Source organism: Scyliorhinus torazame, chromosome 1 (assembly GCF_047496885.1).
Source record: "Scyliorhinus torazame isolate Kashiwa2021f chromosome 1, sScyTor2.1, whole genome shotgun sequence".
NCBI lineage: Eukaryota > Metazoa > Chordata > Chondrichthyes > Carcharhiniformes > Scyliorhinidae > Scyliorhinus > Scyliorhinus torazame.
This window is the reverse complement of record NC_092707.1, coordinates 50,414,845-50,442,255: the sequence shown is the minus strand read 5'-3', so window position 1 is coordinate 50,442,255 and position 27,411 is coordinate 50,414,845. Positions and strand designations below refer to the sequence as shown.

At 42.2% G+C, this 27,411-nt stretch overlaps 1 protein-coding gene across 2 annotated transcripts in view; it reads left to right on the top strand.

The window, feature by feature from the left end:
- The window catches only part of LOC140403708 (uncharacterized), a 364,979-nt gene that overhangs the window by 295,863 nt on the left and 41,705 nt on the right, over positions 1 to 27,411 (top strand). For both annotated transcript variants that reach the window (XM_072491906.1, XM_072491971.1), the window contains exon 18: positions 8,904 to 9,020. In XM_072491906.1, coding sequence (XP_072348007.1) covers positions 8,904 to 9,020 — 117 coding nt within the window. The remainder of the gene's footprint in view (positions 1 to 8,903; positions 9,021 to 27,411) is intronic.

The following is a 27,411-nucleotide window of genomic DNA, read 5'->3' as shown; positions in this document are numbered from 1 at the left end:
TTTCTCTGCGAGGATGTCACTGTCAATCTCTTCCACTGTCTTTACTAGCCAGCTCTTGACAATTCTAATTCCTCATGAATTTGGACTTTTCATTCTGAGCCTGAGCCCCATTCACGATCCTGTTTAGTGACTTTAGTTCAGGAACGCCCTTGGTTCCTAACAGCCTCTTTGCTCCTTATTCTGGCTGTCAGCAGATATATCACTGCCTTCTCACAATCTTCCAAGATTGGACAACTGGGATGCCCCAGATGGAGATTAAAACCAATCATTCACAATTTCCAAATCTGTCCTTTGATTTGAAAAGTATATTGGGGCGGCACGGTGGTGCAGTGGTTAGCACTGCTGCCTGCGGCGCTGAGGACCCGGGTTTGATCCCGGCCCTAGGTCACTGTCCGTGTGCAGTTTTCCCATTCTCCCCATGTCTGTGTGGGTTTCGCTCCCACAACCCAAAGATGTTCAGCTTAGGTGGATTGGCCACACTACATTACCCTTTAATTGGAGCAAAAATTAATTGGGTACTCTAAATTTATTTTTAAAAAGAAAAGTATGTGGATACTTTCACATCGCCCCTTGTTTACTGTTTGCACTCAAACCTTCCTTTGATCTGGGATCCATGTGAATAATTTAAATCTTTTATGAAGACAACTGTAGATGTCACATCTCTACCACGACTCAAAGGGACCACCTATTGTTTACAGTTTTCAGACCTCCAACTGTTAAGTAAATGTGGGCCATCCTTTGAATTGAAAATACTCTAGGCTTTGTTTACCAGTTTCCGAACCCACGTTTTTCTGCTTAACTTGCAATTAAACATTCATTCACCAAAACCGAAAGTTATATTCCTGAAACATTAGAATCATGAAATTACATATTTATAAAAGGAGGGGCTGGAGATGTGGGTGATGAGAGATTAGAGGAAGTGGTCAGAAATGGCCTTTTCGGGCAGCACGGCGGCACAGTGGTTAGCACTGCAATCTCACGGCGCCGAGGTCTCCGATTCGATCCCGGCTCTGGGTCACTGTCCGTGTGGAGTTTGCACATTCTCCCCGTGTTTACGTGTGTTTTGCCCCCACAACCCAAAGATGTGTAAGGTAGGTGGATTGAACACGTTAAATTGCCCCTTAATTGGAAAAAATTAATTGGGTACTCTAAATTTATATTTAAAAAAAAAAGAAATGGCCTTTTCTGCCACTGAGAACATGGGAGCAAAAGAGACGATGAGAGATGGACAGATCCAGGCAGTAGCGAGAATGGGTAGGAGAGGTTATATAGAAGGAAAATGTTAGGTAGGAGTTTAATGAATTTGGAGGAAAGTGGACAAGGGAGGTGAGATGAAGATTGAAATCACCAAGGATCAGAGTTGCCCGTGCAGAGGTTGAGGAAGGAAAGGGAAGACATCATATTTGATTCAAGGGAGCATCTGACTCCATACCTTCTCAATCTCCAAGAACTCCTACTTCTAATGATATAAGATCACTTCAAATTCCAAGATGAGTACATCACCAATAATCTGTCCTGCTCCACCCACGTTGACGCTACAACCAAGAAATCACAACAGGCTCATACTGCCTCAGGAAACTAAGGAAATTCGGCATGTCCACATTGACTCTTACCAATTCTTACAGATGCACCATCGAAAGCATTCTATCTGGCTGCATCACATTGTGTATTGATAGAAATAGACTTTTCTAGTCAGCTATAACCATGAGAGTAAGGGAAGATGATAGAGGTAAAAGATTTAAATGAAAATTCATTAAGAATAATTAACTATAATCATATTAAACATTACGTGAGTGCAACAATAGCTGGGAATCCACTAAGGATTAATCCAGATCATACACTTTAATTTCTGTAATTTCTTAGGTTTCACATTAGCAAGTTGCTTGAGGCTACAAGGTCAGTTTCGTCAACTAGCTAAAAGCCCCCATTGTTGTACAGTATGAGTAGTCCTGTTTCTATGGTAACAGCCAATCCAGGGTGATAATGCCTCAATGAAAACTATGTTTTTCTAATTAATGTTCGATGCAGGTGTGGATAATTTGGAAAATTGGCAAGCAATGGAAAGGGAAATTTGCACCAATATATTTAAATACATATATCTCTTAAATTGATGGACAGACATTTTGGCCGAGTTGAATAAATTATAAATTAGTTAAAGCCAATCAGAAGTAAAAAGAAGGCTAGACCTTAATTAATTATCTCCTTAAGAGTCAGTTACCGGGATGGAGAAACTCATCCCAGCATCACCCCATCTATATTTCTGAAAACTATTTCCTTTGCTGCTTGCTTTTGCTAATCGCGATCTTTCTTTTGTTTAAATTACTTAGTTATTTTATTCTGTGTATTATGATTTGAAGAATTACTACGATCTGTAATTGAATAAAAACTCAACTACTGTATTCGCTAAAGACAATCAATCTGACTAGCTTGTTGCAGGGCTAGTTAGAAACTCTCTTAATTTTGTATTGAAAATAAGTTTACCAGTGGCACAGCTGACAAATAAAGTACAAGTGGACTTTGCCAAAAAGCACAGACTTGACCTCTGTTATTTGGGAACTGAGAAGGGATAACGGATATCCAAGGTTCCGAATAGAGACAGAGATCCATCATGTATTTATCGTATGTCCTATGTTTTCCATGTATGTATGATCTGACTGGACATTGCAGAACAATACTTTTCACTGTACCTTGGTACACCTGACAATAAATCAAATCAAAAACCATGCCTTTGTTATCTCAAGACCCAACTATTCCAGAGGTTTGAGTTCTGCAAAATAATAATTTGAACGATTGTCAAATTGGTTTTGATTTCAACATAATAGTAATAAGTTTGGAAAGAAAAGGGAACATTGACCAGAGACGTATATCACAAATAGTGAACTAATAGGTTAAGGAGACGTGATGGGGAGTGGTGCACAGGTGTCAATTCATAGAATCACTACAGTACAGAAGGTGGCCGCCTGGCCCATCGAGTCTGCAGCGACCATCTGAAAGAGCACTCCACCCAGGCCTACACCTCCATCCTATCCCCCCCAACCCGATAACCCCATCTAACCTTTTGGACACTAAGAGGCAATTTAGCACGGTCAATCCATCTACCTGCAGACCTTTGGACTGTGGGAGGAAATCGGTGCACCCAGAGGAAACTCACGCAAACACAGGGAGAAATTCAAACTTCACAGTCACCCAAAGCCGGAATTGAACCTGAGTCCCTGGCGCTGTGAGGCAGCAGTGCTAGCCACCATGTCGCGGTGAAGATGAGAGAAGGAATACTTGTAGAGGCAACAGTTCTTTTTCTTGTATTCCGTGCTGAAGTACGATTGGTGCTGGAAGAATCACCCCCGGATAAAGAAGCAGTGTTCCAGTCTTGGGCATGCATGGTCTTTCCAGAGCGTCGAAGTGTTTGGCACGAAATAGGAAATGGTGTTCATAATGAAGGAGCTGTGGTTGTGGTTCGAGGGAGCTATTTATGTCAGTAATAATTGAATAAGGACTAAGGTAGAAGTTAGTACCTGCTGGTTAAACTTCTGTAACATGAAGAAATTGTTTTTGAAGAACTTTGTATTGGTTTTGTGGCTAAGGACAAAATTTGAACAAGCTGTAACGGGTATAAATTGAATATTAATGATGTCAGTTATGAATTGAAATTTTACGGATTTGATTTTAAAAGGAATTTCAAGCTACACTTATATTGCCAAGATAATATTGCCAAGCCACCCATTGCTCAGTGCACAGCAGTTCCTTTTTTTTAAATTTAAAACAAAAAGCCACTGTCTTCATGGAACATTTTCCTCTGGAGTTTGGAAATTTTCACCAAGATGTTCATACAAAAAACAGTATGATTAATGTTGATACAAAAATAGCTAGTTCGTGGTGAACTATATCAAAAATACACATTGTAATACCAATGGAGACCTACGGAAACCTTTCTATTCCATCATTAGGAAGAGTTTTAAGGTTTCAAAGTTAGTCATTTAAACGGTATTATAAAGAAATTTGTATTAATTTATGACACTTTCTGTAGTTCACCATCAGCTTGACATGAATGATGTGCAAATCATTGCGGAACAGAAAACAATTTCAATGAACATTTTTTTAAAAAATTTTAGAGTACCCAATTCATTTTTTCCAATTAAGGGGCAATTTTAGCCTGGCCAATCCACCTAGCTTGCACATTTTTGGGTTGTGGGGGTGAAACCCTCGCAAACACGGGGAGAATGTGCAAACTCCACACGGACAGTGACCCAGAGCTGGGATCAAACCTGGGACCTCAGTGCTGTGAGGCCGCAGTGCTAACCCACTGCGCCACCGCGCTGCCCTTTCAATGAACATTTACCATGTAGAGAATGAATTATGTCACCTGTCTCTGTGTTGTAATGTTTTGATTCTCTGGACAAGCAGTGTTCTTAATACAATGTGCCCACTCTTTTTACACATCCTTTTATCTGCTTTTGTTCAACAACCCATCTAATCTATCCTTCAAAGTTGTTGTGGCCTCTGCTTGAATCCTTAACTCTGCTGATTTGTTCTATAATCTCTCAAATTATGTTTCTACAAATAAAAATGTATTTCTTGTTCCATGGCCCAAGCCTTTTACATTTAATCTTCTTCCCTTATTCTCAACTTCCTAACCACTGGAAACATTTTGATTTTCTCTACTCTATCCTATTCCTTCATAATTTTAAGCACCTCTACAAAATTACCCACAATCTCCTGTATTTCCCGTACACACAAATAATTGGCGGAAGACAAACATTTTTTAAGAAAAAGAATGAAAATTTTGTATCTTGCCATACTTTGAAACAGCACAGTATTCACCATTTTGTAATTATTATGCATTAGGTCTGGATAGTAATCTTAAAATAATTCCTTTTGTCTCCATAATGCCATGTACAGCATTCTCTCTTTATCCTTGTAGCGATCATCTATTTTTCCTTTTAGATTCCAGACAAAATGAGTAGTAAATGGAAACCATGTGTTTTTAAGTACCTACTAGTTAAAAGCAAAACATGTCCATTGTTATTAAATGAATGCCAGACAGGCTGAATCAAACCACATTGAGCATTCAAACTGCTGACCAGCAGGCTTAAGTATAACAAAGAAAACTAAATGCATTGATTTTTTAATGTTTGCTAGTATTGTTCTGCTGGATTTATAATTTGTTATCTTGACTAATCTATTTTTCCTCTGCTGAATTTTATGGAAGATAATGGCACATCAGTGCTTGAACAAATAATCTGCTCTTGCATAAATGTACTTCACAATATGTTGAGCGTATGCTATTTCCATTTTCAATGGAGCAAAATAAAACTTCAATTACTGCAGTTCAAATGATATGACAGTTCGAATTGTGATTTGATCAAGAGACACCGGAATCTGCTGTTAGCCATTGGCATTTCAGAAAATTGAGAATTCCAATTTTTTTAAAGAAGTCTCAACCCCCAATAAACTCCTTATGCCATTCACTGTAACTGGTGTCAGGAAACAGGTGGTTTTAATAATCTACATTTGTCTTTGTGGGTATTAGAAATAAGGCGTGGCTTTAAGTAATTTTAATTTTGCGGTTCTGTAGTTGGAAGGGCTTATTGATCACTTCAGTCTGGTTTAGATGCATGTATGGGAATGAGATTTTATGACGTGATAGCAAACTGGGTTTGAAGAAAGAAGCAGCTTTTGCTTAGCAACCACGGGCCTAGGATAAAGATCACCTTTGAGTTTTATTTAGGCTGGACCAATGAGAGACTGGGCAGGAGCAGGGAGCTCGTACAGCTCAGACAATTAACCAGCTGTGCATGCCCATGCTGGTAACTACCGTAATGACCGTCAATCAAACTGACAGACTTACATTTTATAAGAACACTTGCTATTCATTAATGTTGCAGTTACATACGTAATTTAAATTATATTTGCAGCTATTAAGGAATATACTACAATTTTTTTGTGTGCAATTTTCAGGAGACAGAAATATTTCTATTTAGAGATTGAGTTGGGAACATGGGGCACATGTGCCATTGAAAACCTTATGAACTCTACTCCTGTAAGTTTGACCAGTAATTATATCTGTGCCTATAGGTGACACTATAATAGGAGTTTTCAGCTATAATGGCCGGGATTCTCCGAGTCCCCGCCGGCTTGGAGAATCGGATATGACACCAAGGCGGCCCGCGATGCTGGTCCGATGCCGGGACGCAATTCTCCGGCGACCAGAGAATCGCCGCCAGCTGCGCGTGCAGGGTCAACGCGGCGCCGGTCGGGGGCCGTTGAAAGAGGATCGAACATGGTTCCACCCGGCGGGAGCTCGTACCCGTGGCCGCAATGGTCGTCCTGCTGGGTCGGGGGGATCAGACTCCGGGGGGGGCCTCCACGACGGCCAGACTCCGGGGGGAGCCACCTATCGGAGGGCATGCCCGATCCGGGGGGGGCCTACCTCCTTCCGCGCCGGCCCGCTGTGTTGCTTTACCATGTTGCACGCTGCCGGTGCGCAAGCAGCCTCTTCTCGGACCCGCGGCCGGTCGCCGCACGGACCCACAGCGAGCAGTGCAGGGCCGCGTACGGCAGCTGGAGCAGGGCAGAGCACTCCAGTGCCATGCTTGCCCCCTGTGGGCAACAGAATCGCTGGGCAAGAGGCCCATTGACGCAGGCGTGAAACGTTCCGGTGCTTACGCCGGCGTCAACACATAGCCCCATTTTCAGAGAATCCTGGCCCATGTTACACTTGCCTGTCAAATTTACCCACACCCAGTGTCACACATGCATTTGGTGCTAAATAGTAGTACATGTGAGGAGGCCTAATGGCCACAGTGGACAGTGGATCCTGTCTCTGAGCTGGTAGCTCCAGGTCAGAGACCCACCCAGAAGCTGACCAAGGTGATGATCACCTGTCCCAGGAAATTCTGGCAATGAGACATGAAGATGTCTGCCTCATGTGCCTGTAAGCATGGAAGAGATGATCGATGGATGGAATGGTTTACGTTATTTAAAGATTCCAATTCTTGATAAACCTGATTTTAATATTCTTTTCAAGTATTTTTAACATTTTTTCCATCACTATTGTTCATCGCCCAAAACCCAACCCATGTCCCTGGCCACCATGATGAGAACAGTTTAATATATTTTGCCTAACCTTTGGACTTGCCTGTTTCCCATGCCCATAACATCACATCTTCTTCAAATTAAACACCTATGTTCTCTAATCTTGACAGTCTCCGCTGGCCTCTGATGATGCCTGCTCTCTCAATACCTATAGAATCATAAAATCATAGAATTTACAGTGCAGAAGGAGGCCATTCAGCCCATCGCGTCTGCACCGGCCCTTGGAAAGAGCACCCTACTTAAGCCCCACGCCTCCACCCTATCCCCTTTATCCTGGTAACCCAACCTAACCATTTTGGACACTAAGGGGAATTTAGAATGGCCAGTCCACCTAACCTGCATATCTTTGGACTGTGGGAGGAAACCGGAGCACCCGGAGAAAACCCACGCACACACGGCGAGAACGTGCAGACAGTGACCCAAGCCGGGAGCTGTGAAGCAACTGTGCTAACCACTATGCGACTGTGCTGCCCATTGCAGCCTGTAGGTTGCAATTGCATATGCCTGGATATTGGACATTTCACTACATAAATTATAGCTGCAAAACCTCAAAATAGAGGTCCATGCAGCCTCTTATCCCGGTCTGTTGCTGAACATCATAAATACAGTGCAATCCACTCCACTATCTAACCAACATCCAACAAACCCCAACATCCAACAAACCCCGCACCCCTAATTAAAAAGGGAAACTCGGAAAATTGAAGCCAAAGCAGCTTTAGGGCTGAAAGTGGAAAGAGTTACAGCATTCCCATTACAACGAAGGTTCGCTTCCCTGCAAAATATAATAATAGCTAAAGCAGCTATACTCATTCCACCGTACCAAGTCTTCTTTCTAATCCCTCCACAATCTTCAAAGCTGAGGAATGCAGCACTGGAGCATGGAAGGGCAGCTCACCATGACCCACTGGCTGTCTGAAAATTGTATGTTCTAGAAATGTTCTTTAGGAATTTAGAAAAATAAACACATATCATATATTCTAAAAGATTAGACAAGATTAAAAGCGAGGAATTGTAAACCATGAATATTTATGTCAAAAGTAATTTCCAATTCTGTGTAGCATGCTAGACTCAATCCCTGAGTGCATGTTCAGTTAGCAACACCAAGCAGGAAATGAATCTGTCAGATTGGTAGTTCTAGTTGGCCTCGGTAAACCCAGCTTGAGAGAGGAAGAAACATTAGCCAATGTTCTTATTCCTCATGAGCTTGCACTTGTATATTGCCTTTAATATAATAAAATGTGTTAAGGCTGTACATATATGGAAGAAGAAAGCAACACTTGCATTTATGCAATGACCCCCCAATGTCTCAAAATGCGACAGTGTAGTCACTGTTGTAATGTATAATGAGCAAGAATTAAAGTGAGTAGACAAAATTTGGCTTTAAGGAGGCATTTGTAAAGAAAGTGTGAGAAGTAGGAGGCCAAAGAGATTAATGGAGGGAACTCTGGAGAGTAGGAGAAGCTACATGTGGAGAAGCACCATGCGGGTTGAGAGAAGGGGTAGTGCAAGAGACCAGAATTTTGAGGACCAAAGAGCAGATGCTGTGATATAAAACTGGAGAAGATTGCAAGATAGGAGATAATGAGTCCATGAACAGGATACATGTGATCAAGTGTGAATTTTGACCACATTTCACAGTATGTATGAACCAAAATTCAAGTTCAGGAGAAGATTCTCCTTTTTGCGATTCACTGCAATCTTCAAGAAGTTTCATTTAAATGTATAGTGCACCTTTTCTTGGCCATTATTATTGGTGTTGTGGAGCACTTATCAACAATAATGTTTTTGTTTTGTTCCTTTTTACCCTATAGAATGGGTATGATACAATTGTAGGAGAGCGTGGAATCAGACTTTCAGGAGGCCAAAAGCAAAGGATTGCTATCGCCAGGGCTCTTGTTATGGATCCTGTGCTGCTGCTACTTGATGAGGTTAGTTTTAGTGCAAACTTAACAGCTGATGCATTTATTTTCATAGCTGCCTTAAGAGTAGTTTTCTACTTTAGAATTTAAACTGTGAACCATCCCAAGTGGTAATATTTCACATTAGTTATAATGTAATTCAGCAGATCTGTGAAATATCACTGAACACGTTCTACCAAATGCTATGTTCTGAAATAATTATAAGCCTTTAAAAAACATGGTAGCAATCCTGCTTCTATGTTAACTCTGTTAGGGAATGTCCCTGTCATTGGCAGGTAGGGTGCAGGCAGTTAAAATGGTGGTCCTCCCGAGATTCCTTTTTGTGTTCCAGTGCCTCCCGGTGGTGATCACGAAGGCTTTTTTCAAAAGAATTGAGAAGAGCATTATGAGTTTTGTGTGGGCTGGGAAGACCCCGAGAGTGAGGCGGGGATTCTTGCAGCGTAGTAGGGACAGGGAGGGCTGGCACTACCGAGCCTAAGTGAGTACTACTGGGCCGCCAATGTTTCAATGGTGTGTAAGTGGATGGGAGAAGGGGAGGGAGCGGCGTGGAAGAGATTGGAGAGGGCGTCCTGCAGGGGGACTAGCCTGCAAGCAATGGTGACGGCGCCGTTGCCGTTCTCACCAAAGAAATACACCACAAGCCCGGTGGTGGTGGCTACATTGAAAATTTGGGGGCAGTGGAGACGGCATAGGGGAGGGACGGGAGCTTCGGTGCGGTCCCCGATAAGAAACAATCATAGGTTCGTTCCGGGGAGAATGGATGGGGGATTTGGAGCATGGCAAAGAGCTGGGGTAGTACAATGAAGAGATCTATTTGTAGATGGGACGTTTGCGAGTCTGGGAGCGCTGACGGAGAAATATGGGTTGCCCCAAGGGAATGCATTTCGGTATATGCAATTGAGGGCTTTTGCGAGGCAACAGGTGAGGGAATTCCCGCAGCTCCCGACGCAGGAAGTGCAGGATAGAGTGATCTCAGAGACATGGGTGGGGGACGGTAAGGTGGCGGACATATACAGGGAGATGAGGGACGAGGGGGAGATCATGGTAGATGAGCTGAAAGGGAAATGGGAAGAAGAACTGGGGGAGGAGATTGAGGAGGGGCTGTGGGCTGATGCCCTACGTAGGGTAAACTCATCGTTCTCGTGTGTCAGGGTAAGCCTGATACAATTTAAGGGGCTACACAGGGCGCATATGACTGGAGCACGGCTTAGTAAATTTTTTTGGGTAGAGGATAGGTGTGCGAGAGGCTCGAGAGGCCCAGCGAATCACACCCACATGTTCTGGTCATGCCCGGCACTACAGGGGTTCTGGGTGGGGGTGGCAAAGGTGCTTTCGAAGGTGGTGGGGGTACGGGTCGAAGCAAGCTGGGGGTTGGCTATATTTGGGGTTGCAGAAGAGCCGGGAGTGCAGGAGGCGAGAGAGGCTGACGTGTTGGCCTTTGCTTCCCTTTTAGCCCGGCGCAGGATATTGTTAATGTGGATGGAAGCCAAACCCCCGGGGGTGGAGACCTGGATAAACGATATGGCAGGGTTCATAAAGTTAGAACGGATTAAGTTCGTGTAAGGGGTTCGGCTCAGGGGTTCACCAGGCGGTGGCAACCGTTTGTTGACTACCTCACAGAAAGATAGAGGGAATGAAAAAGAAGTAGATAACAGCAGCAACCCAGGGGAGGGGGGGAGGAATCGGACGGACTCTCAGGGGGTTATTGTATATGTATAGGTATTTGGTATATGTAATTGTATATTGGATTGCTGGATTGTATTTTTGGAGAGTATTTAATTTGGACAAGGCAGTTGCCATTTAGTTTTGTTTTTTGTTTTTGTTCATATATTACTTATTTATTTGTTTAAAACTGGCCACGGTTATTTATATTGTGTTATTGTTGTGTAAAAGAAACACTACGTATTGTTATGTCTGGCCAAAAAACTTGAATAAAATATTTTTTTTTAAAAACTCTGTTAGGGAGAATACACCAAGGTATTCACCTATTTCTGATTCAGTCACAGGTCAAGTTCAGCAACTGCCAAACATTGTAGTCTGAAAACCATTGAATGGCTAAGTCATCTTGTAATAATAGTGATAATCATCCAGCCAAACTGACAACAGCTTGGTATTAACCACAGTTCTCATCCTGATTAGTACCAATGTGCAAGAGATCAACCAGTCCATTTTTAACAAATCCAAAATGAAGGCTAGGCAGATTAACTGGGCAGAGTAGAGGGCCTTTTGCCCCACACCCAACTTGTGTGCCAGATCTGGGTATGTTTGATGCTGAATGTTCATTGTGGGCAAAGTTCATCCAGTCTATTAATTCACTAGCTTGTTTATTTAGTTTATTTTTACACATAAAATCAAAATTCCTGAAAAGAACATTAACAAATCCGACTGCCACATCTCCTGAAAATGAAATGAAATGAAAATCGCTTATTGTCACAAGTAGGCTTCAATGAAGTTACTGTGAAAAGCCCCTAGTCTCCACATTCCAGCGCCTGTTCAGGGAGGCTGGTACGGGAATTGAACCGTGCTGCTGGCCTGCCTTGGTCTGCTTTAAAAGCCAGCGATTTAGCCCAGTGCTAAACCAGCCCCTAAACACAAGCAATTTGTCAATCAAAGAAATTCTCCAGATTTTATTGAATTTGTATTCCATACTATACCTTCCATTATAATGGCCCAAATCTTCTAATCACTGGATTGTTGGAGATGGGGTGTACCTCCCCAAGATGCGCTTCGGGATCCTGCAAAAGTCCCAGTGCAATAACTCTGTGGGAATTGCACGAAAAGATTGACCTTCCAATGGGCAATTCCCTTTCTCCCCTGGACCATACAAAAAAGTCTCTGACTCTTGAGTTAGTCGGAGATTTCAGACAGTACTGACGTGCTTACCTGGATGATTACCCAGAAGATGTTAGACAGCAGTATTCTAGCCTAACTCATAGAATCATAGAATTTACAATGCAGAAGGAGGCCATTCGGCCCATAGAGTCTGCACCGGCCCCTGGAAAGAGCACCCCACCCAAGGCCATGCCTCCACCCTATCCCCGTGACCCAGTAACCCAACCTAACCTTTTTGGACACTAAGGGCAATTTATCATGGCCAGTCCACCTAACCTGGACATCTTTGGACTGAGAGAGGAAACCGGGGCACCCGAAGGAAACCCACGCAGACACGGGGAGAATGTGCAGACTCCTCACAGACAGTGACCCAAGCCAGGAATCGAACCTGGGACCCTGGAGCTGTGAAGCAACTGTGCTAACCACTGTACAGCCCCCTGGGTAATTATCCAACAGGCCTCCCCCCCCCCCCCCCCCCCTTCCCCTGCCAACCCAAGCGAACTAACCCCCATCATCCAACCACACCCTCAACCCGATCTGAATAACCCCTGAACTGACTACCCTAAGCACTCACCCACCTTACCCAGTGCACTACCCTACCCAGCTGCCACCCTAACCACTTACTTCACCCATCCACCCACTTAGTTACACAGTCACCCATTCGGACCTATGTCCTTTTGATTCTACACCCATTCACTCATAGAAAGAAGCATGGGGACCTTTAAGCACTTACCAGAATGCGGCAGCTAGTGCCATAAAAAAGGGTTGTGGCTTCTGTGCAGATTCTCTTTGCTGCTTTCTGCGAGAATTCCTGCGCCGAGGGAATTCTGCAGGATCCTCCATCAGAAGTCGGAGACTTTTCAACATGTGCAAGTAAGTGAGTAATTTTCTGTCTCATCATAGTCAGACATGGATTCTGAATCCAATTGGAAATTTTCGGCTTCTGTCTTTTCTGGGGATGTAGATGGTACAGTTAGTATTACTGGGATCTGGAGGCTGCTACACTTAAAAATTTCTATGTAGTGGGATAGAATTGCATTTTCTTAAGGTGGGAGGCCATCAGAGGGAACCCTGAATTTTGAAGGGATTCCACTAAATAGGCTGACATCTCATATTTCGCATTGCATTTTCTGCCACTTCTGGGCCTCCATGAGAACTGTTCAAGAAAACATAGATTTGTTTTTTACAGCCTCATGCAGTCTTACTAGTCTATATAGAACCTCATAACTCATTGTCATGCAACTTGTGGCAGGCGAGTCTGGTTTTTCAAGTTCAAGAAATCGTCAGTACAAAGCAGAAATCAAATCTTTCTGGAAAAGGACTTGGGTAAATTACAAATCGCAAACACTCTGAGCTGAGTTTATTAATGTAGATAACTGCAGATCAAGGTACTGATGGGCCCCATACTCAGTGCTAAATGTTTTCAGTCAAAAGCTCTCTGCATCTTTCAACCTGACCTGTGGTTTACTCGTTGTTTCAATTCTGACATTATCTGAGACGTTTGCAGTTTTTGACATAATCCACGCTCTCCAAAGATTCTCATCAGAGACTGTGGAAGAATAGTTGGCGATCAAACGTCTTCGTCGGGTTTTAACGTAAATTAAAATTTGTAAATTTCCAGGAAATAAGATATTTTGACCAAATTTGTATATTTTGTGAACAGATTTTGAAAAACGAATTTCGACAGGCAAAACACCATTTTAGTAACTTGTATTTAATTGGCAAATTGAGATGGTGTAATTTTACTTGTTTTAATTACAGTCCTGTTTAATGCAGTATATTTCAATCTGATGTGGCTTATGTAAGAGCCAAAATTTAAATGCTTTTGGCGTATTTCGAGGACCAAAGTAAAATGAACGTGCTGCAGTTAAAAATTAGAAATTGATGATAATTGTACCAAATGGATCTGTGACCGAGAATTACAAGACTGTAATTGGAGGGGACAGTGCTGTGGTGGTAATGTTTCTGGACTATAGGAACATACATCAGAGGCTCAGGCTAATGTCCTGGGGACATGTGTTCAAATTTTGCCACAGCAGCTGGTGGAATTTAAATTCAATCAATAAAATCTGGAATTAAAAGCTAGTCTCAGTAATAGTGATCATGACATCATTGTCAATTGCTGTAAAAACCCATCTGGTTCAGTAATGTTCTTTAGCAACGGAAATCTGTCATCCTCACCCAGTCTGGCTTACATGTAACTCCAGATCCAAAGCAATGTGGTTGAGTCTGAAATGGCCTGCCAGGGCACTCGGTTCAAGGGGCTATTCAGGATGGGCAAGAAACGCTGGCACAGCCAGCGATGCCCACATCCCATGAGAGAATAAATGTTTAAACAAAAATCCAATTTTGAGGTTCAGTGACCTCCTGAACTATAAAAGATCTTAATCAGTCTGTGTCAGCCTAGGAAACCTGAGATTAGATTACTGCCTTAAACTTGCATATATCTCTTATCAATTCTAATATATATATATATATATATATATCGAATCGATGTAATGATTTTTCATTTAAAATTATACTTTTATGGTGGTCCTTTTCATCTATGCAGAGGTATCTAAATGTTGGCATTTGACAATTGCTTTTTTTAGCATAAAACACCCAAGTATTTTTTTTAATCATTAGAAGTTCGTCAAGCAACAGAACTGCTGGTTTGTTGTTTCTTTTACAGTGTATGAATTTGGTGTGATGGGGGGAGGTGGGTCATGGCTGTCTTCCCCGCACACCCAAACCTCAACTTTCATAGACTCATAGAATCCCTACAGTTCACAAGAAGGCCATTCAGCCTATTGAGTCTGCACCGATCATCTGAAAGAATACCCCACTTAGGCCCACTGCCCCGCACTATCTCCACTTAACCTGCACATCCCTGGAAACCAAGGGGCAATCCACCTAACCTCTGCGTGGAGTTTGCACATGCGGGTGTCTGCATGAGTTTCACCCCCACAACCCAAAGATGTGCAAGGTAGGTCGATTGGCCACACTAAATTACCCCTTAATTGGGAAAAAAATGATTGGATACTTTAAAAAAAAATTTAAATCTACCTAACCTGCACATCTTTAGACTGTGGGAGGAAACTGGAGCACCTGGAGGAAACCCATGTAAACACAGGGAGAAAGTGTAAATTCCACACAGACAGTGATCCAAGGCTGGAATCGAACCCGGGTCTCTGGTGCTATGAGGCAGCAGTGCTAACCACTGTGTCACAGTGACTCCCCAACTTTAAAAAAATGCCACCCTGTTTCATTGCGGTGGCTTTAACAAGCTGAATGGCACCTCTCAGTGGAAGGAAGATCTACCCTAGAGAGAGCTACTGGCCAGTCAGATCTTGCAATGCCAGAACTCAGTAGCTGACACTGCACAACCCTGGATGCTAAGGGGCAATATAGCATCTCCACAAAGAAGATCAATGTGCCCAGACCCATGCAAGTCCTGGGCTTTTTGAGCAGCGTGGGATCGGGCACTGTAGCGAGGGGAGTAAGGTGACGGGCTTTGGAGGCCAGGTGGGGATGTGTACCAAAGGTGGAGGTATTATCCTGGGTGGGGTGCCTCAGATGCTTGCAGGGCACTTCCCAAACGATGTAACCCCACCCCCCCCCAAAGTTGGTGAGAAAAGCAACCTTCCCACTCTCACCTGCCTTCCACTGCCCAACATATTGTGGAGGTGGATTGAGGCCCTAATTGCCTCACTTTGGCAGTTAAAAGCCTCAATAGGCTTAAGGGCAAGTGGGCTACCTTCCCATTATTATGGGGACCAGGAAGGCAGTGAACTGCCCACCTGTCATATTTTACATGCCACCTGCCCCTGGCCAAAAACATGTCTGCCTTTGAAATGTTCACTGACATAGCATTAAACTATGCTAATGAGTAACCATGTTCTGCTTTATTGCTCCTTATGCAAAAAAGGAGCTTTGCTGGCCAATTATTTTGGGAATTAAATTGTTTAGGTTTTTTAAGTGTTAAATAAGTCAAATATGTTAAATCAACATCATTGAGCTGTTTTAAATTCAGTGTGCATTTTTACTGTCGTTACTGGTTGCAAGCCAGTTCCAACCTGCCAGTGTATCATACAACCATTTAAAATTTCATTTGTACAGCTGCAGACCTACAGGCATGTCCAGAGCCTTGTTAAAACTCCCTTTTACATTGTTAAATATTTCATGTTTTTAGAATATAAGTAGGTATCTCCACTCTCATTCAACTCCAGATAAGTCTATAAAGTGACCAAGAGGTCCATATGATCTTCTCAACACTTCTGAAACCAGATTCGATATTGGATTAGGATTGTTCAACCCAGATTAGACGATTAACTATTCCAGGATTCTTGCTTCACTTTACTTATGAATTAGGTTAGATGGGAGCCAGAGCATTGCTGCAAATTGCAAACTGCTTCGCAGCAGCACTAAACGTACAGTATAAACAGATCCTTGCTGTCTTCTATATTTTTTAAAACTGCATAAACTTGTCCAAAACACCTCCTCAGTCGATGCATTGGAATTGACCTACCTGAATAATTAAATGTCAAAATACATTATGGGATTTACTATGTCATAATCTAGAAAAGCCTAAAAAAGAATTAGGATCTGAATAAGCCAATATAAATGGGACTATAAAGTACTACATTGATTTTCATGCAGCCTGGTTGGAAAATCTTCGAATTGGTTAAATTGCTTAAAAAAACATTGTGTCTGAGTGTGTGTGTGTGCGTTTCAATACAAACTCGAATAAAAATGCCATAAAACTTCATGGTCTATTTTAATTCCAGTTAAATTGATCATTCCTAGTTATCTTCTAATATTTGTAGTGTTCTTGTATTGTACAATGCATGTTTATGTTGTATTTGTTGCAGATTTATCTTGCGATCGCTTACTGTGTGTACAAAAGTAAGTCTGTCGCTTTTAACCTAGAATTCATTGAAATACAATTATTGCCAAGTAGCTCACTGCAGGATTAATAATAGTGTGAGTAATGCTTGTTTGGTGACTTTGTTTAAATGATTTTAAATAATGGAAAATTATGTTGACAAATGACCATAGGAGCATTAATTATGTTGATTGTTATGTGGTTGACCCTTAAATGCCCCACAAGGGCAATTGGGGATGGCCAATAAATGCTGGTCCTGACATTGATGCACACATCCCATAAAATAACAAAATAAACTTTTGTGTTTTAGATAATCTCAAACTGTGGACTATTCCAAAATAATTTTCTCTTTAGAATTGTAATGGTACCAAATGGCTCCAAATTAATTGGAAAGGAATAAAATGCCTTCTTCCTGGTGAACGCTGAATGTTTCCCAGGGTCAGAAGCAATTTCTTCAGGAAACTAGCTAAATGCTACTAGAAGTACAATTGTACTGTTCTGAAGTATATTGAATGACAGTTATTTCTGTATCCCAAGGGATGTCATATAATTTCTGATCAGTCCCATATATAAAGAAAATCTCATTCATGTCTTTCCCACCCACCTCCCAGACTTAACTATTCTATCACACTTTTGTTGACTTCTGACATTCTACTGTCTCAAGTTGAAATCATCCAAAACTCTGCTATCCATGTCCTAACTTTCACAAAATCCTATTCTGGTTAAGTAGCAGCTTGATTTTAAAATTCTTATCCTTGTTTTCAAATCCACCCATGGCCTGGCCCCTTGCACGTTTTGTAATCTCCAGATGTATAACCCTTCAGAAGATCTGGACTGCTGAATTCTGGCCTCTTGAGCATCCCAGTTTTAAGAACTCCATTCCTAGTGATCATGTCTTCTGCTGCCTTGGCTCTAAGCTCTGGAATACCCTTCACAAACATCTCCAGCTCTCTTTCTTGCTTCTTAAAAAAATATAATCTTTATTATTGTCACAAGTAGGCTTACATTAGCACTGCTCATAAGATCCTCCTTAAAATTTACCTCTTTGACCAAGCTTTAGATTATCTGCCCTCGTATCTCCTTACGTGGCAGTGTCATATTTTGTTTTATTTTTTTTTTAATTTAGAGTACCCAATTCAGTTTTTCCAATTAATGGGCAATTTAGCGTGGCCAATCCACCTAGCTTGCACATTTTTGGGTTGTGGGGGCGAAACCCACGCAAACACAGGGAGAATGTACAAACTCCACACGGACACAAGCTTGCCACCTCCACATTGATTCTTTATACACCTCCTGCTGCCTCAGGAAAGCGGACAGCATTATCAGAGACCCCTCCCACCCAGGCATTGCCTTCTTCCAGACCCTTCCATCAGGCAGAAGGTACAGAAGTCTGAAGACTCGCACATCCAGACATAGGAACAGCTTTTTCACAGCTACAAGACTCCTCAACGACTCCCCCTTGGACTGATCTGTTCCCTGTAAGAATACTATTCACGGCACCCTATGCTGCTCTTGCTCATGTATTTGCGCCTCTTGTTCCGCACTGTAACCAGTCACTGTTTGTCGATGTACCATTTGTCAATGTTCTCTGTTGATTATTCTTTTGTCTATTATGTACGTACTGTGTACGTTCCCTCGGCCGCAGAAAAATACTTTTCACTGTACATGTGACAATAAATCAAATCAAATTGAATCAAATCGACAGTGACCCAGAGCCGGGATCGACAGTGCTAACCCACTGCGCCACCGTGCTGCCCTATATTTTGTTTTATAATTCCTCTATGAAGCACCTGTGGGCGTGCTTTACTCTAAAGTGCTATACAAATGTAAATTGTCATGTTCCTGCTTGGCTGTTAATTTCTTTGGCTAATGATTAACGCGGCACAATGGTTAGCACTGCTGCCTTACAGCACCAGGGACTCCGGTTCGATTCGGGGATGGTGGTTTTCTGTGTGGAGTTTGTGCGTTCTCCCCGTGTCTGCGTGGGTTTCCTCCAGGTGCTCCGGTTTCCTCGCACAGTCCAAGGTGGCACAGTAGCACAGTGGTTAGCACTATTGCTTCACAGCACCAGGGTCCCAGGTTTGATTCCTGCTTGGGTCACTGTGTGGAATCTGCATGTTCTCCCCGTGTCTGCATGGGCTTCCTCCGGGTGCTCCGGTTTCCTCCCACAATTCCTGAAATATGTGCTTGTTAGGTGAATTGGACATTCTGAATTTTCCCTCAGTGTACCCAAACAGGTGCCGTAGTGTGGCGACTAGGGTATTTTCACAGGAACGTCATTACAGTGGAGATTTTCACAGTAACTTCATTGTAGTGTTAATGTAAGCCTACTTGTGACAATAATAAAAAATATTATTATTATTAAAGATATGCAGGTTAGGCGGATTGGCCATGCTAAATTGCCCTTTTGGGTGGGGTTGCAGGAATAGGACAGGTGAGATTGGGCCCAAGTAGGGTGCTCTTTCAAAGGGTCGGTGCAGACTCGATGGGCCCAATGGCCTGCACTTTAGGGATTGTATAATTAGCTAGGCGTTTTAATTTTGTTTGTAAGATTAAAGTCAACATGGTTCTGATTTAAGATTCCTTAAAGTAACTTAGTAAAGGCTATCACACCTTAAAGTACTAAGTTTTAAATGGCAATTGTCTTCAACACTTGGAAGTCGTCTGTCATGCCTACATGTAGCTTCCTTGTAAAACTAGGATTTAATTGTGTCTTCACTGGAATTAATCATCGTACAATGCAAGAGTTTTATTAAATTCAGCAAATACATCTCAAAATTAATAGGAAGAGCCTGGAGAGCCTTAATTGTGGTGATGCAGATATAGAAATTCTCCAGTTACAAAGCATTTAATATCAATACAAATTAAGTGCTTCTCTGTGAGTGGACTTGAGGGATTCTTTTTTTTAAATTCTCCTCCTTTTTCACATTTTCTCCCACATTTACACCCATCAACAATAAACAATAATCAGCAAGATATGTCAATCCCCATAATAACAACAATCCCATCCGCCCACCAACCCCCAAACCTCAGCCCGCATGTTTACATAAACAAATGACAAAAAGGAATCAGGGATTACCCGTAGTCACCCTTAATCTACACAGCCCCCCACCCCACACCCCTTCCCCTCCACCCACCCACCCCCAACTAATGTTCGATGTTATCCAGTTCTTGAAAGTGCATAATAAATAGTGCCCATGACTTGTATGCCCTGCCATACTAGTTTAAACCCTCCCGTGTGACACTAGCAAACCTCGCGGCCAGGATATTTATGCCTCTCCGGTTTAGATGTAACCCGTCCATCTTATACAGGTCACACCTGCCCCGGAAGAGCTCCCAGTGGTCCAGATAACGGAAACCCTCCCTCCTACACCAGCTGTTTAGCCACGTGTTTGTCTGCTCTATCTTCCTATTTCTAGCCTCACTGGCACGTGGAGTAGTCCCTTTCCGCCACCCGGTCATCTTCTCCACCGTAAGTAGTGCAGCCCCGCCTTGCAGTTCGACTTCCGCCATCCTGTCAACACTTTTGCTTTTGCTCGTCTTCTCCTTCGGCGGCGAGCCCGCGTTTCCTCCTTTCTTTGACGCTGCTTTTCGCATCTTTTAGCGGCTTATTGTTTTTTTTATCTTCTTTCCTTTCTCCTCTCTCCCCCTTCACCCTCCTGCCCTTCATCAATCTGACATTCTTCTTTTTTGAAAAAAAAACTTTTACCAAACTTCCATAAATCTTCTTTCTTTCTCCTCTACATTCACCTGGGACCAGGCTTCAACCTTCTTCCTAGGTGGCAGCCATCCGACGTGGAGCACCCTCCCTACATGGCGCTCGGGCCTGCCGCCTCGACCTCTTCGAAGCTCCGTCCCCGCTGCTCTGACCTGCCGGGCCCGGCACCTCAGCGCCCGACACCCGCGTGGGGTTCTTCGCCGGCTTTTAAACCGGCCCCGCTGGCTGCTCGTGGCGGCCCCAAAGGCCGACGATAGTCGGGGGGTGCGTGAAGACTCGGGGATTTCCCCGAAATCACCGCGAATCGCGGCCACCGGCGGGAGTTCTTTTTTTTGCGGCCGCCCTGCTCGCCCACCCCACCGGAAGTCGACTTGAGGGATTCTAAGGCTAATTTTATTTCTTTAATCTGAGGGTGGCATGGTGGCACAGTGGTCAGCACTGCTGCCTCACGGTGCTGAGGACCCGGGTTCGATCTGAGCTCTGGGTCACTGTCTGTGCAGTTTGCACGTTCTCCCCATGTCTGCGTGGGTTTCAACCCCACAACCCAAAGAATTGGCCACACAAAATTGCCCCTCAATTGGAAAAAAACAATTGGGTACTCTAAATTTAATTTTTTTAAAGAATCTGGTGACCTTATGAGACCATCATGGTTCATAAGTTAATCAGCTATTCATCTTTTGTGCACATTTATAACAGCTGATCCCTTAAAGTGTTAGTCCTTGCAGCATGTGTCCAAAATCCGTTATTCACCATGAAATGTATGCATTCTAAGGTGTAAAGACATTGTGTAATCATTTTTACTGATTCTGGGGAATTGTGTTATGGAAATTGCCTTGAGAATTCTCTGCAAGTCATTAATTTAATCTTTAAAATTGCTTCCACCTGTTACAAAATACTTAAATGTTGAATAAAACATAGTTGTTGAGGCTATAAAATATTCTGGAACGTAAGCAGCCTAAAATGTTAAATCTTTTTCAGAAATGTAAAAATCTGGGTGGAAGAGGTAAGCAAACAAAAAAGCTGCTGCTCAGTTCGCATCTGAATGTGTTAACATATCCAAAATGTTAATGCATCTTTGATATTCAGATGCTGACTGAGCTGCTATGCATTTCCCACATTCGCTCCCAACCACCCACCCCTCCCCCGTTCTGTGAACACTCCTGACATTGTTGCTGGCGTTACTTTTAGTCTCATTATGTCGGCAATAAAAAAAAATGGGAAGTTCACGAGGAAATAAACTTGGGAATGGTTTAATAACGGTACAAGCCTCTTTCAATTTCAATTTGTTCTTAAATGATGAGATAGGATGAAGTGAACATGTAGTTTCTTTTGCACTGGGGATTTTAGGGCAAAGCAATAAGATACAGGTTCCTCAAGAGTTTAATTTGATTTTTTTCCATACTATATTACGATATATACGAACATACATCCTGTATGGAACCCTGGTGGATGCTTAGGGCATTATTGTTGAACAGCTAATTAAGGAAAATATGTGCGATTTGTGTTGTAAATTGGCCAGTCTTTTAGAACAAACTGACTTATTAACTGTTTACTAAGAGGTTAGATGTAATCAAAGTTAGGAAGCCAATGCTACATTTTTAAAAATAAATTTAGAGTGCCCAATTCATTTTTTCCAATTAAGGGGCAAGTTAGCATGGCCAATCCACTTACCCTGCACATTTTTGGGTTATGGGGGTGAAACCCACGCAAACACTGGGAGAATGTGCAAACTCCACACGGACAGTGACCCAGAGCCGGGATTGAACCTGGGACCTCGGCGCCGTGAGGCAGCTGTGCTAACGACTGCGCCACCATGCTGCCCTGCCAATGCTACATTTAAGCAGAATCTAATGTGCCCTAAAACTTCCACAAAAAGCTCAAAATGATCTGTATAGGTCTGTTCAATGTGTAACTGATGTATTATAAGTTTGTTTTAATTTTAGTTTGTTTGATCAAATCAGTGACTAAAATACGTTGTAAATATTGTATAATTTTGGATCTGCAAACGTGTTTTTAAAATTTTTTTTTAAAATTTAGAGTACCCAATTCATTTTTTCCAATTAAGGGGCAATTTAGTGTGTTCAATCCACCTACCCTGCACACCTTGGGTTGTGGGGGTGAAACCCACACAAACACGGGGAGAATGTGCAAACTCCACACGGACAGTGACCCAGAGCCGGGATCGAACCTGGGACCTCGGTGCCGTGAGACTGCAGTGCTACCATTGCGCCACCGTGCTGCCCGGTGTTTTTAAAATTCTAACATGAGTTTCAGTATGTGGGAGGTGGATAAAATTCAAAGTTGGAAATTAACAGCAACTTGGTGAAATACAAGATTATGGAGAAAGAAAATTCTAGCAGTATGTAATAGTGTTCAAAAGTTAACTTTTTTAGGACGGCACGGCGGCTCAGTAGTTACCTCTGCTGCCTCACAGTGCCGAGGACCCGGGTTCGATCCCGGCCCCAGGGCACTTTCCATGTGGAGTTTGCACATTCTCCTCGTGACTGCGTGGGTATCATCCCCACAACCCAAAGATGTGCAGGGTAGATGGACTGGCCACGCTAAATTGCCCCATATTTGGAAAATAAATGAATTGGCTAGTTATCTGTTTTTAAATTTAACCCTTTTAAAAACGGAATTAGCAGATTTTTTTCTAAAAAACAGCTTTTTATACATGATAATACTATTGTGTAAATGGTACTGAAAATGAGCTGCTGCGATTTATTTACTGTAAGCTCTTGCTTAATAGTGTACAGCTTGATGTGTTGGGTATGCTGGGTCTGCAAGGACTGCGTTTACCAGAGCAGTGAGAGAGACAGGCTACCAACACTTGGAGAAGTACAACTCTATTTTATTTAGCTATGAGCTGTTAAACATACTTGCACTGTGGGTTGACACAATGTTAGGTTGACTGGAGACCTGAGGCTACCTGACCAGACTATACTGCTATTACATGGTAGATGTTCGTGTTACTGATCACGGGCTCTGGCTGTCTCAGAGGCTGCATCCCGAATGAGCGGGAAAACTAGTGCCCTCTGGCTATATAGTGGCCATGTCCTGTCTGGTGATTGGCTGCTGTGTTCTGTGTGTTGATTGGTCTTTCAGTGTGTCAGTCAGTGTCTGTCTCTGCACCATCATATACTTGTGTGTATATTATGACACAGCTGAGATAGAATATTACACATTAGTTAAAAGCAGCTGAATTAGTAATTAAAACTGTTTCAATGATTTCAAACCAATTGGGCACAGACCTTTTTTTGTTCTTTTTCTTTCCTTTTGAATGAAGTGCGAAGTGGGACACTCTATAATAAAGACGACCTGAACTTCTCAGTCCATAATTTTGGGATTGCCACACTTAATGGGCATTAATTGATTGATTGATTTGATTTATTGTCACATGTACCAAAGTACAGTGAAAAGTATTTTCCTGCGGCCGAGGGAACGTACACAGTACGTACATAGTAGACAAAAAAATAATAATCGACAGAGTACATTGACAAATGGTACATTGACCAACGGTGATTGGTTACAGTGCAGAACAAGGGGCCAAACAAAGCAAATACATGAGCAAGAGCAGCATAGGACATCGTGAATAGTGTTCTTCCAGGGAACAGATCAGTCCGAGGGGGGGTCGTTGAGGAGTCTTATAGCTGTGGGGAAGAAGCTGTTCCTATTTCTGGATGTGCAGGTCTTCAGACTTCTGTCTGATGGAAGGGTCTGGATGAAGGAAAAGCCTGGGTGGAAGGGTTCTCTGACATTGCTGTCTGCCTTTCTGAGGCAGAGGGAGATGTTAGACAGAATTACTCAGTTACCCAAAGTCAGGTGCAAAATACCTTTGCTAAACGGATGTATGTAATTATAGTAATGGCATGTTGCTTACAATACCTTAGATTCTACCACTGACTGAATTGGCATCACACCGGATAGCATGCTACTAAGTTTGACGTTTTGATCCAAGCTCAGTGTTCTCTGCTTACATCGATCTGGATATCAAAGGGGCATCTCTATATCGCTAAGCTAGGGAAAGAGATTAAATCAAATAGATGACCATTATAGATCACTGTCCAATGATCCTCCTGAAAGGTGAGTAAATGTGACCTATAGGCAGAGACAGCAGCAAGTTTAGTGGCAATTGCCCAATCCCCCACATCCCAAATAATAGCCAGTCACATTCATTTAGGCTTCTGTGAGAAATAACTGCTTTCATGAGTTAATATTCTGATGGCTATGATATTGTGGCTTGGTATGGGCCATCACCTGCAGAGTAAGAGGGAGTAAATGTAGGAGGAAACCAAACTAGATGTTATTGATAAAGTGACAGTCATTAATGAGTAACAGTCAGTAATAAGGATCAGCAAAGATTTGAATAGCAGCAGGAAAATCAAAGATGCATCGCAAATTTGATGTATCTTGCAAAATAATTTGCACAAAATTTCTCATCCATCTTACCAAGTCAGAAATCTGATTCATTTGTTGCCTGTAAGTACCTTGGGTGTGTATCATCTATTCCTGTCAATTTAAAGTTGCATAATTCTGGATAAATTGTATTGTTCTTAAGAATGTGCTGTTTTGCTCTAGCTGATTAATTTGATTGCTGGATAATTTCAACCTTTTAGTACAAAACAATTACTGCATATTAATGGGAGTGGATCGTAATTGTTCCTGCAATCAAATTGCTGTTGGAGCGGGGTCAGGATTTTCCTGGACTCCAGCCTAAGTATTTAGGAAATCCGTATCCTTAGAGAGCTCAGCTGATTAGCTGTGGCATAGGTGTCATTGCATTGCAATGAAGTGAATGTACGCATTGAGCAAAATTGTGTAAACCAGAATGAAGGGACATATCTTAAAGTTATCTTAGATCAAAAAGCATATTTTCTACACAAAAGATAATGAAAATCTGGAACACTGCTCCCTCAAAAGGCTGTAGGTACTGTGCCAATTGAAATTTTCAAGGCCGAGATTGATAGATATTTTTTGTTGGATAAGAGTATCAACTGCCTCTGGAAAAAAGGTGGTTAGAGCTGAGGTACAGATCAACCATGATCTAAATGGCTGATGCAACATGTTCCAGAGTCTGAATTGCCTGCTCTTGCTTCCATGTACCTAAAATAATTTCACAACAGAGCAAGTTGTGGAAAGGGAAGGTTCCTCCAGAGAAGTGGATGTGAGGAGTTAGAAATGCTGATGGTTAGCTGGGAAGAATGCCATCCCTCAGCATGTATTGTGGGTACTTGCATAGATGCAAAATGTGGATAAATGAATCACAGCTTCAGAAAGAGTGGTGCGGTTTGCTTTTTTTAACCAGAAGATAGGGAATCTATGTATTTTCCCATAAATTATTAGTTTTTGGGAAAGGTATATATATGTGCGCTCAAGATAGTACGGTAGCTTTTTTAAAATATCTGTGTAATGAAAAGCTTGAAAATGTTTTGGCATCAAAATAAGCCTCTGGCTAAAATACTTTTTTTTTTGTTCAGTATTCAGATAGGTTTAAGGTTAAACAGTACAGTGAGCCCTTTGTTTTTTATTCTGCTCATCCAGATGAGCTCGTATTGGGAAATTGAGCCAATGCTATTTTCATAATGTATTATAAGCATTAAAAAAATCAGATCTGGTCAGTTAAGGCCCAGTTAAATGCTTCCTCTGCTCTGCCCCAATTGTTCATATCAGCACCAGAAGAGCACCTATCCCTCCATCAGCGTGGCATTTTTCCATTGCTAATTGCTGTCAAATTAGGATCGTCTCCTATGGAATGAGTTTCCGAACAATTTTACATTGGATCTTTGGAATCAGCAGACAGATTTGAACTCATGGCTTTTATCCCTGGGATACGTGTCCAGCACACTTCACCTTACAGACTCCTCCTCATTAAACCAATCATAAAAATAACACAGCTCCACCCCTTCCCAACTCACAAGTGTCTCACCCTGAGAATCTAGGCATTGCCTCAACGATGCAGGCTACATCCTCACACAAGACTAAGAACACCGATGGTTCAACTGCTATTGCATTTTGAAACCTTTATCTCACTGTGTCACAAAATAAAAACCCTTGGTGGCTGATGTGATCTTTCATGTTGGTTCCCAAAGCTGTTATGGGGAAGCAGGGGCACTTAACTTTTTGCTTGGGGTTTTAAACATGAATGTAACAAAATCCCAAAATGAATTATTCACCATTGTGAGTCTCTACTAATGATGCCATGTTTGCAGGCTTTCATGCAGACTATTAAAATAGTTTTTTTAAGGTGCTAGGACACTAATAAACAACTTTTGAAAAAGTTTTTAAATGCTTAAACTGACAACACCAAACAGACTGGTAAATGGTCTGTATAGTTTTTAAGTCATTTTCAATTATTTAAAATGGGGCACTCATAAGTGGGGGACTAGATACTGATTGAAAATGCTTTTTGTAATAAATACATTTTCACCTAAATTAAAACTGCACCACTCTTGAATATGTGATAGAATATTTTTTAATGTAAATCCTTTTTTAGATTACATTCTAATATGCTCAATTGCGGGGGCAGCATATGGCACAGTAGTTAGCTCTGCTGCCTCACAGTGCCGAGGACCTGGGTTTGATCCCGGCCCCAGGTCACTGTCCATGGGGAGTTTGCACAATTTCCTCGTGACTGCGTGGGTTTCACCCCCACAACCCAAAGATGTGCAGGGTAGGTGGATTGGCTACACTAAATTGCCCCTTAATTGGAGAAAAAATAATTGGGTACTCTAAACTTATAAAACAAAAATTTAATTAATATGCTCAATTGCAATGTTCATGGAAGATTTTGAGTTCAGTGCTGATGCATATCGCCCTTGAAAGGAAACTTGATCAAAAATTAAATTCAAAAAACTAACGGAATTTTGAGTGCAATCTTGCCTGGATCACAGATTTCACCCATAATTAAGAACTCTACCCCTGGTATCAAACAGATTTCTCAGCTGTTTGTTCAGGAATCAATTTGGTATTTCTGGCTTAATTCCTTA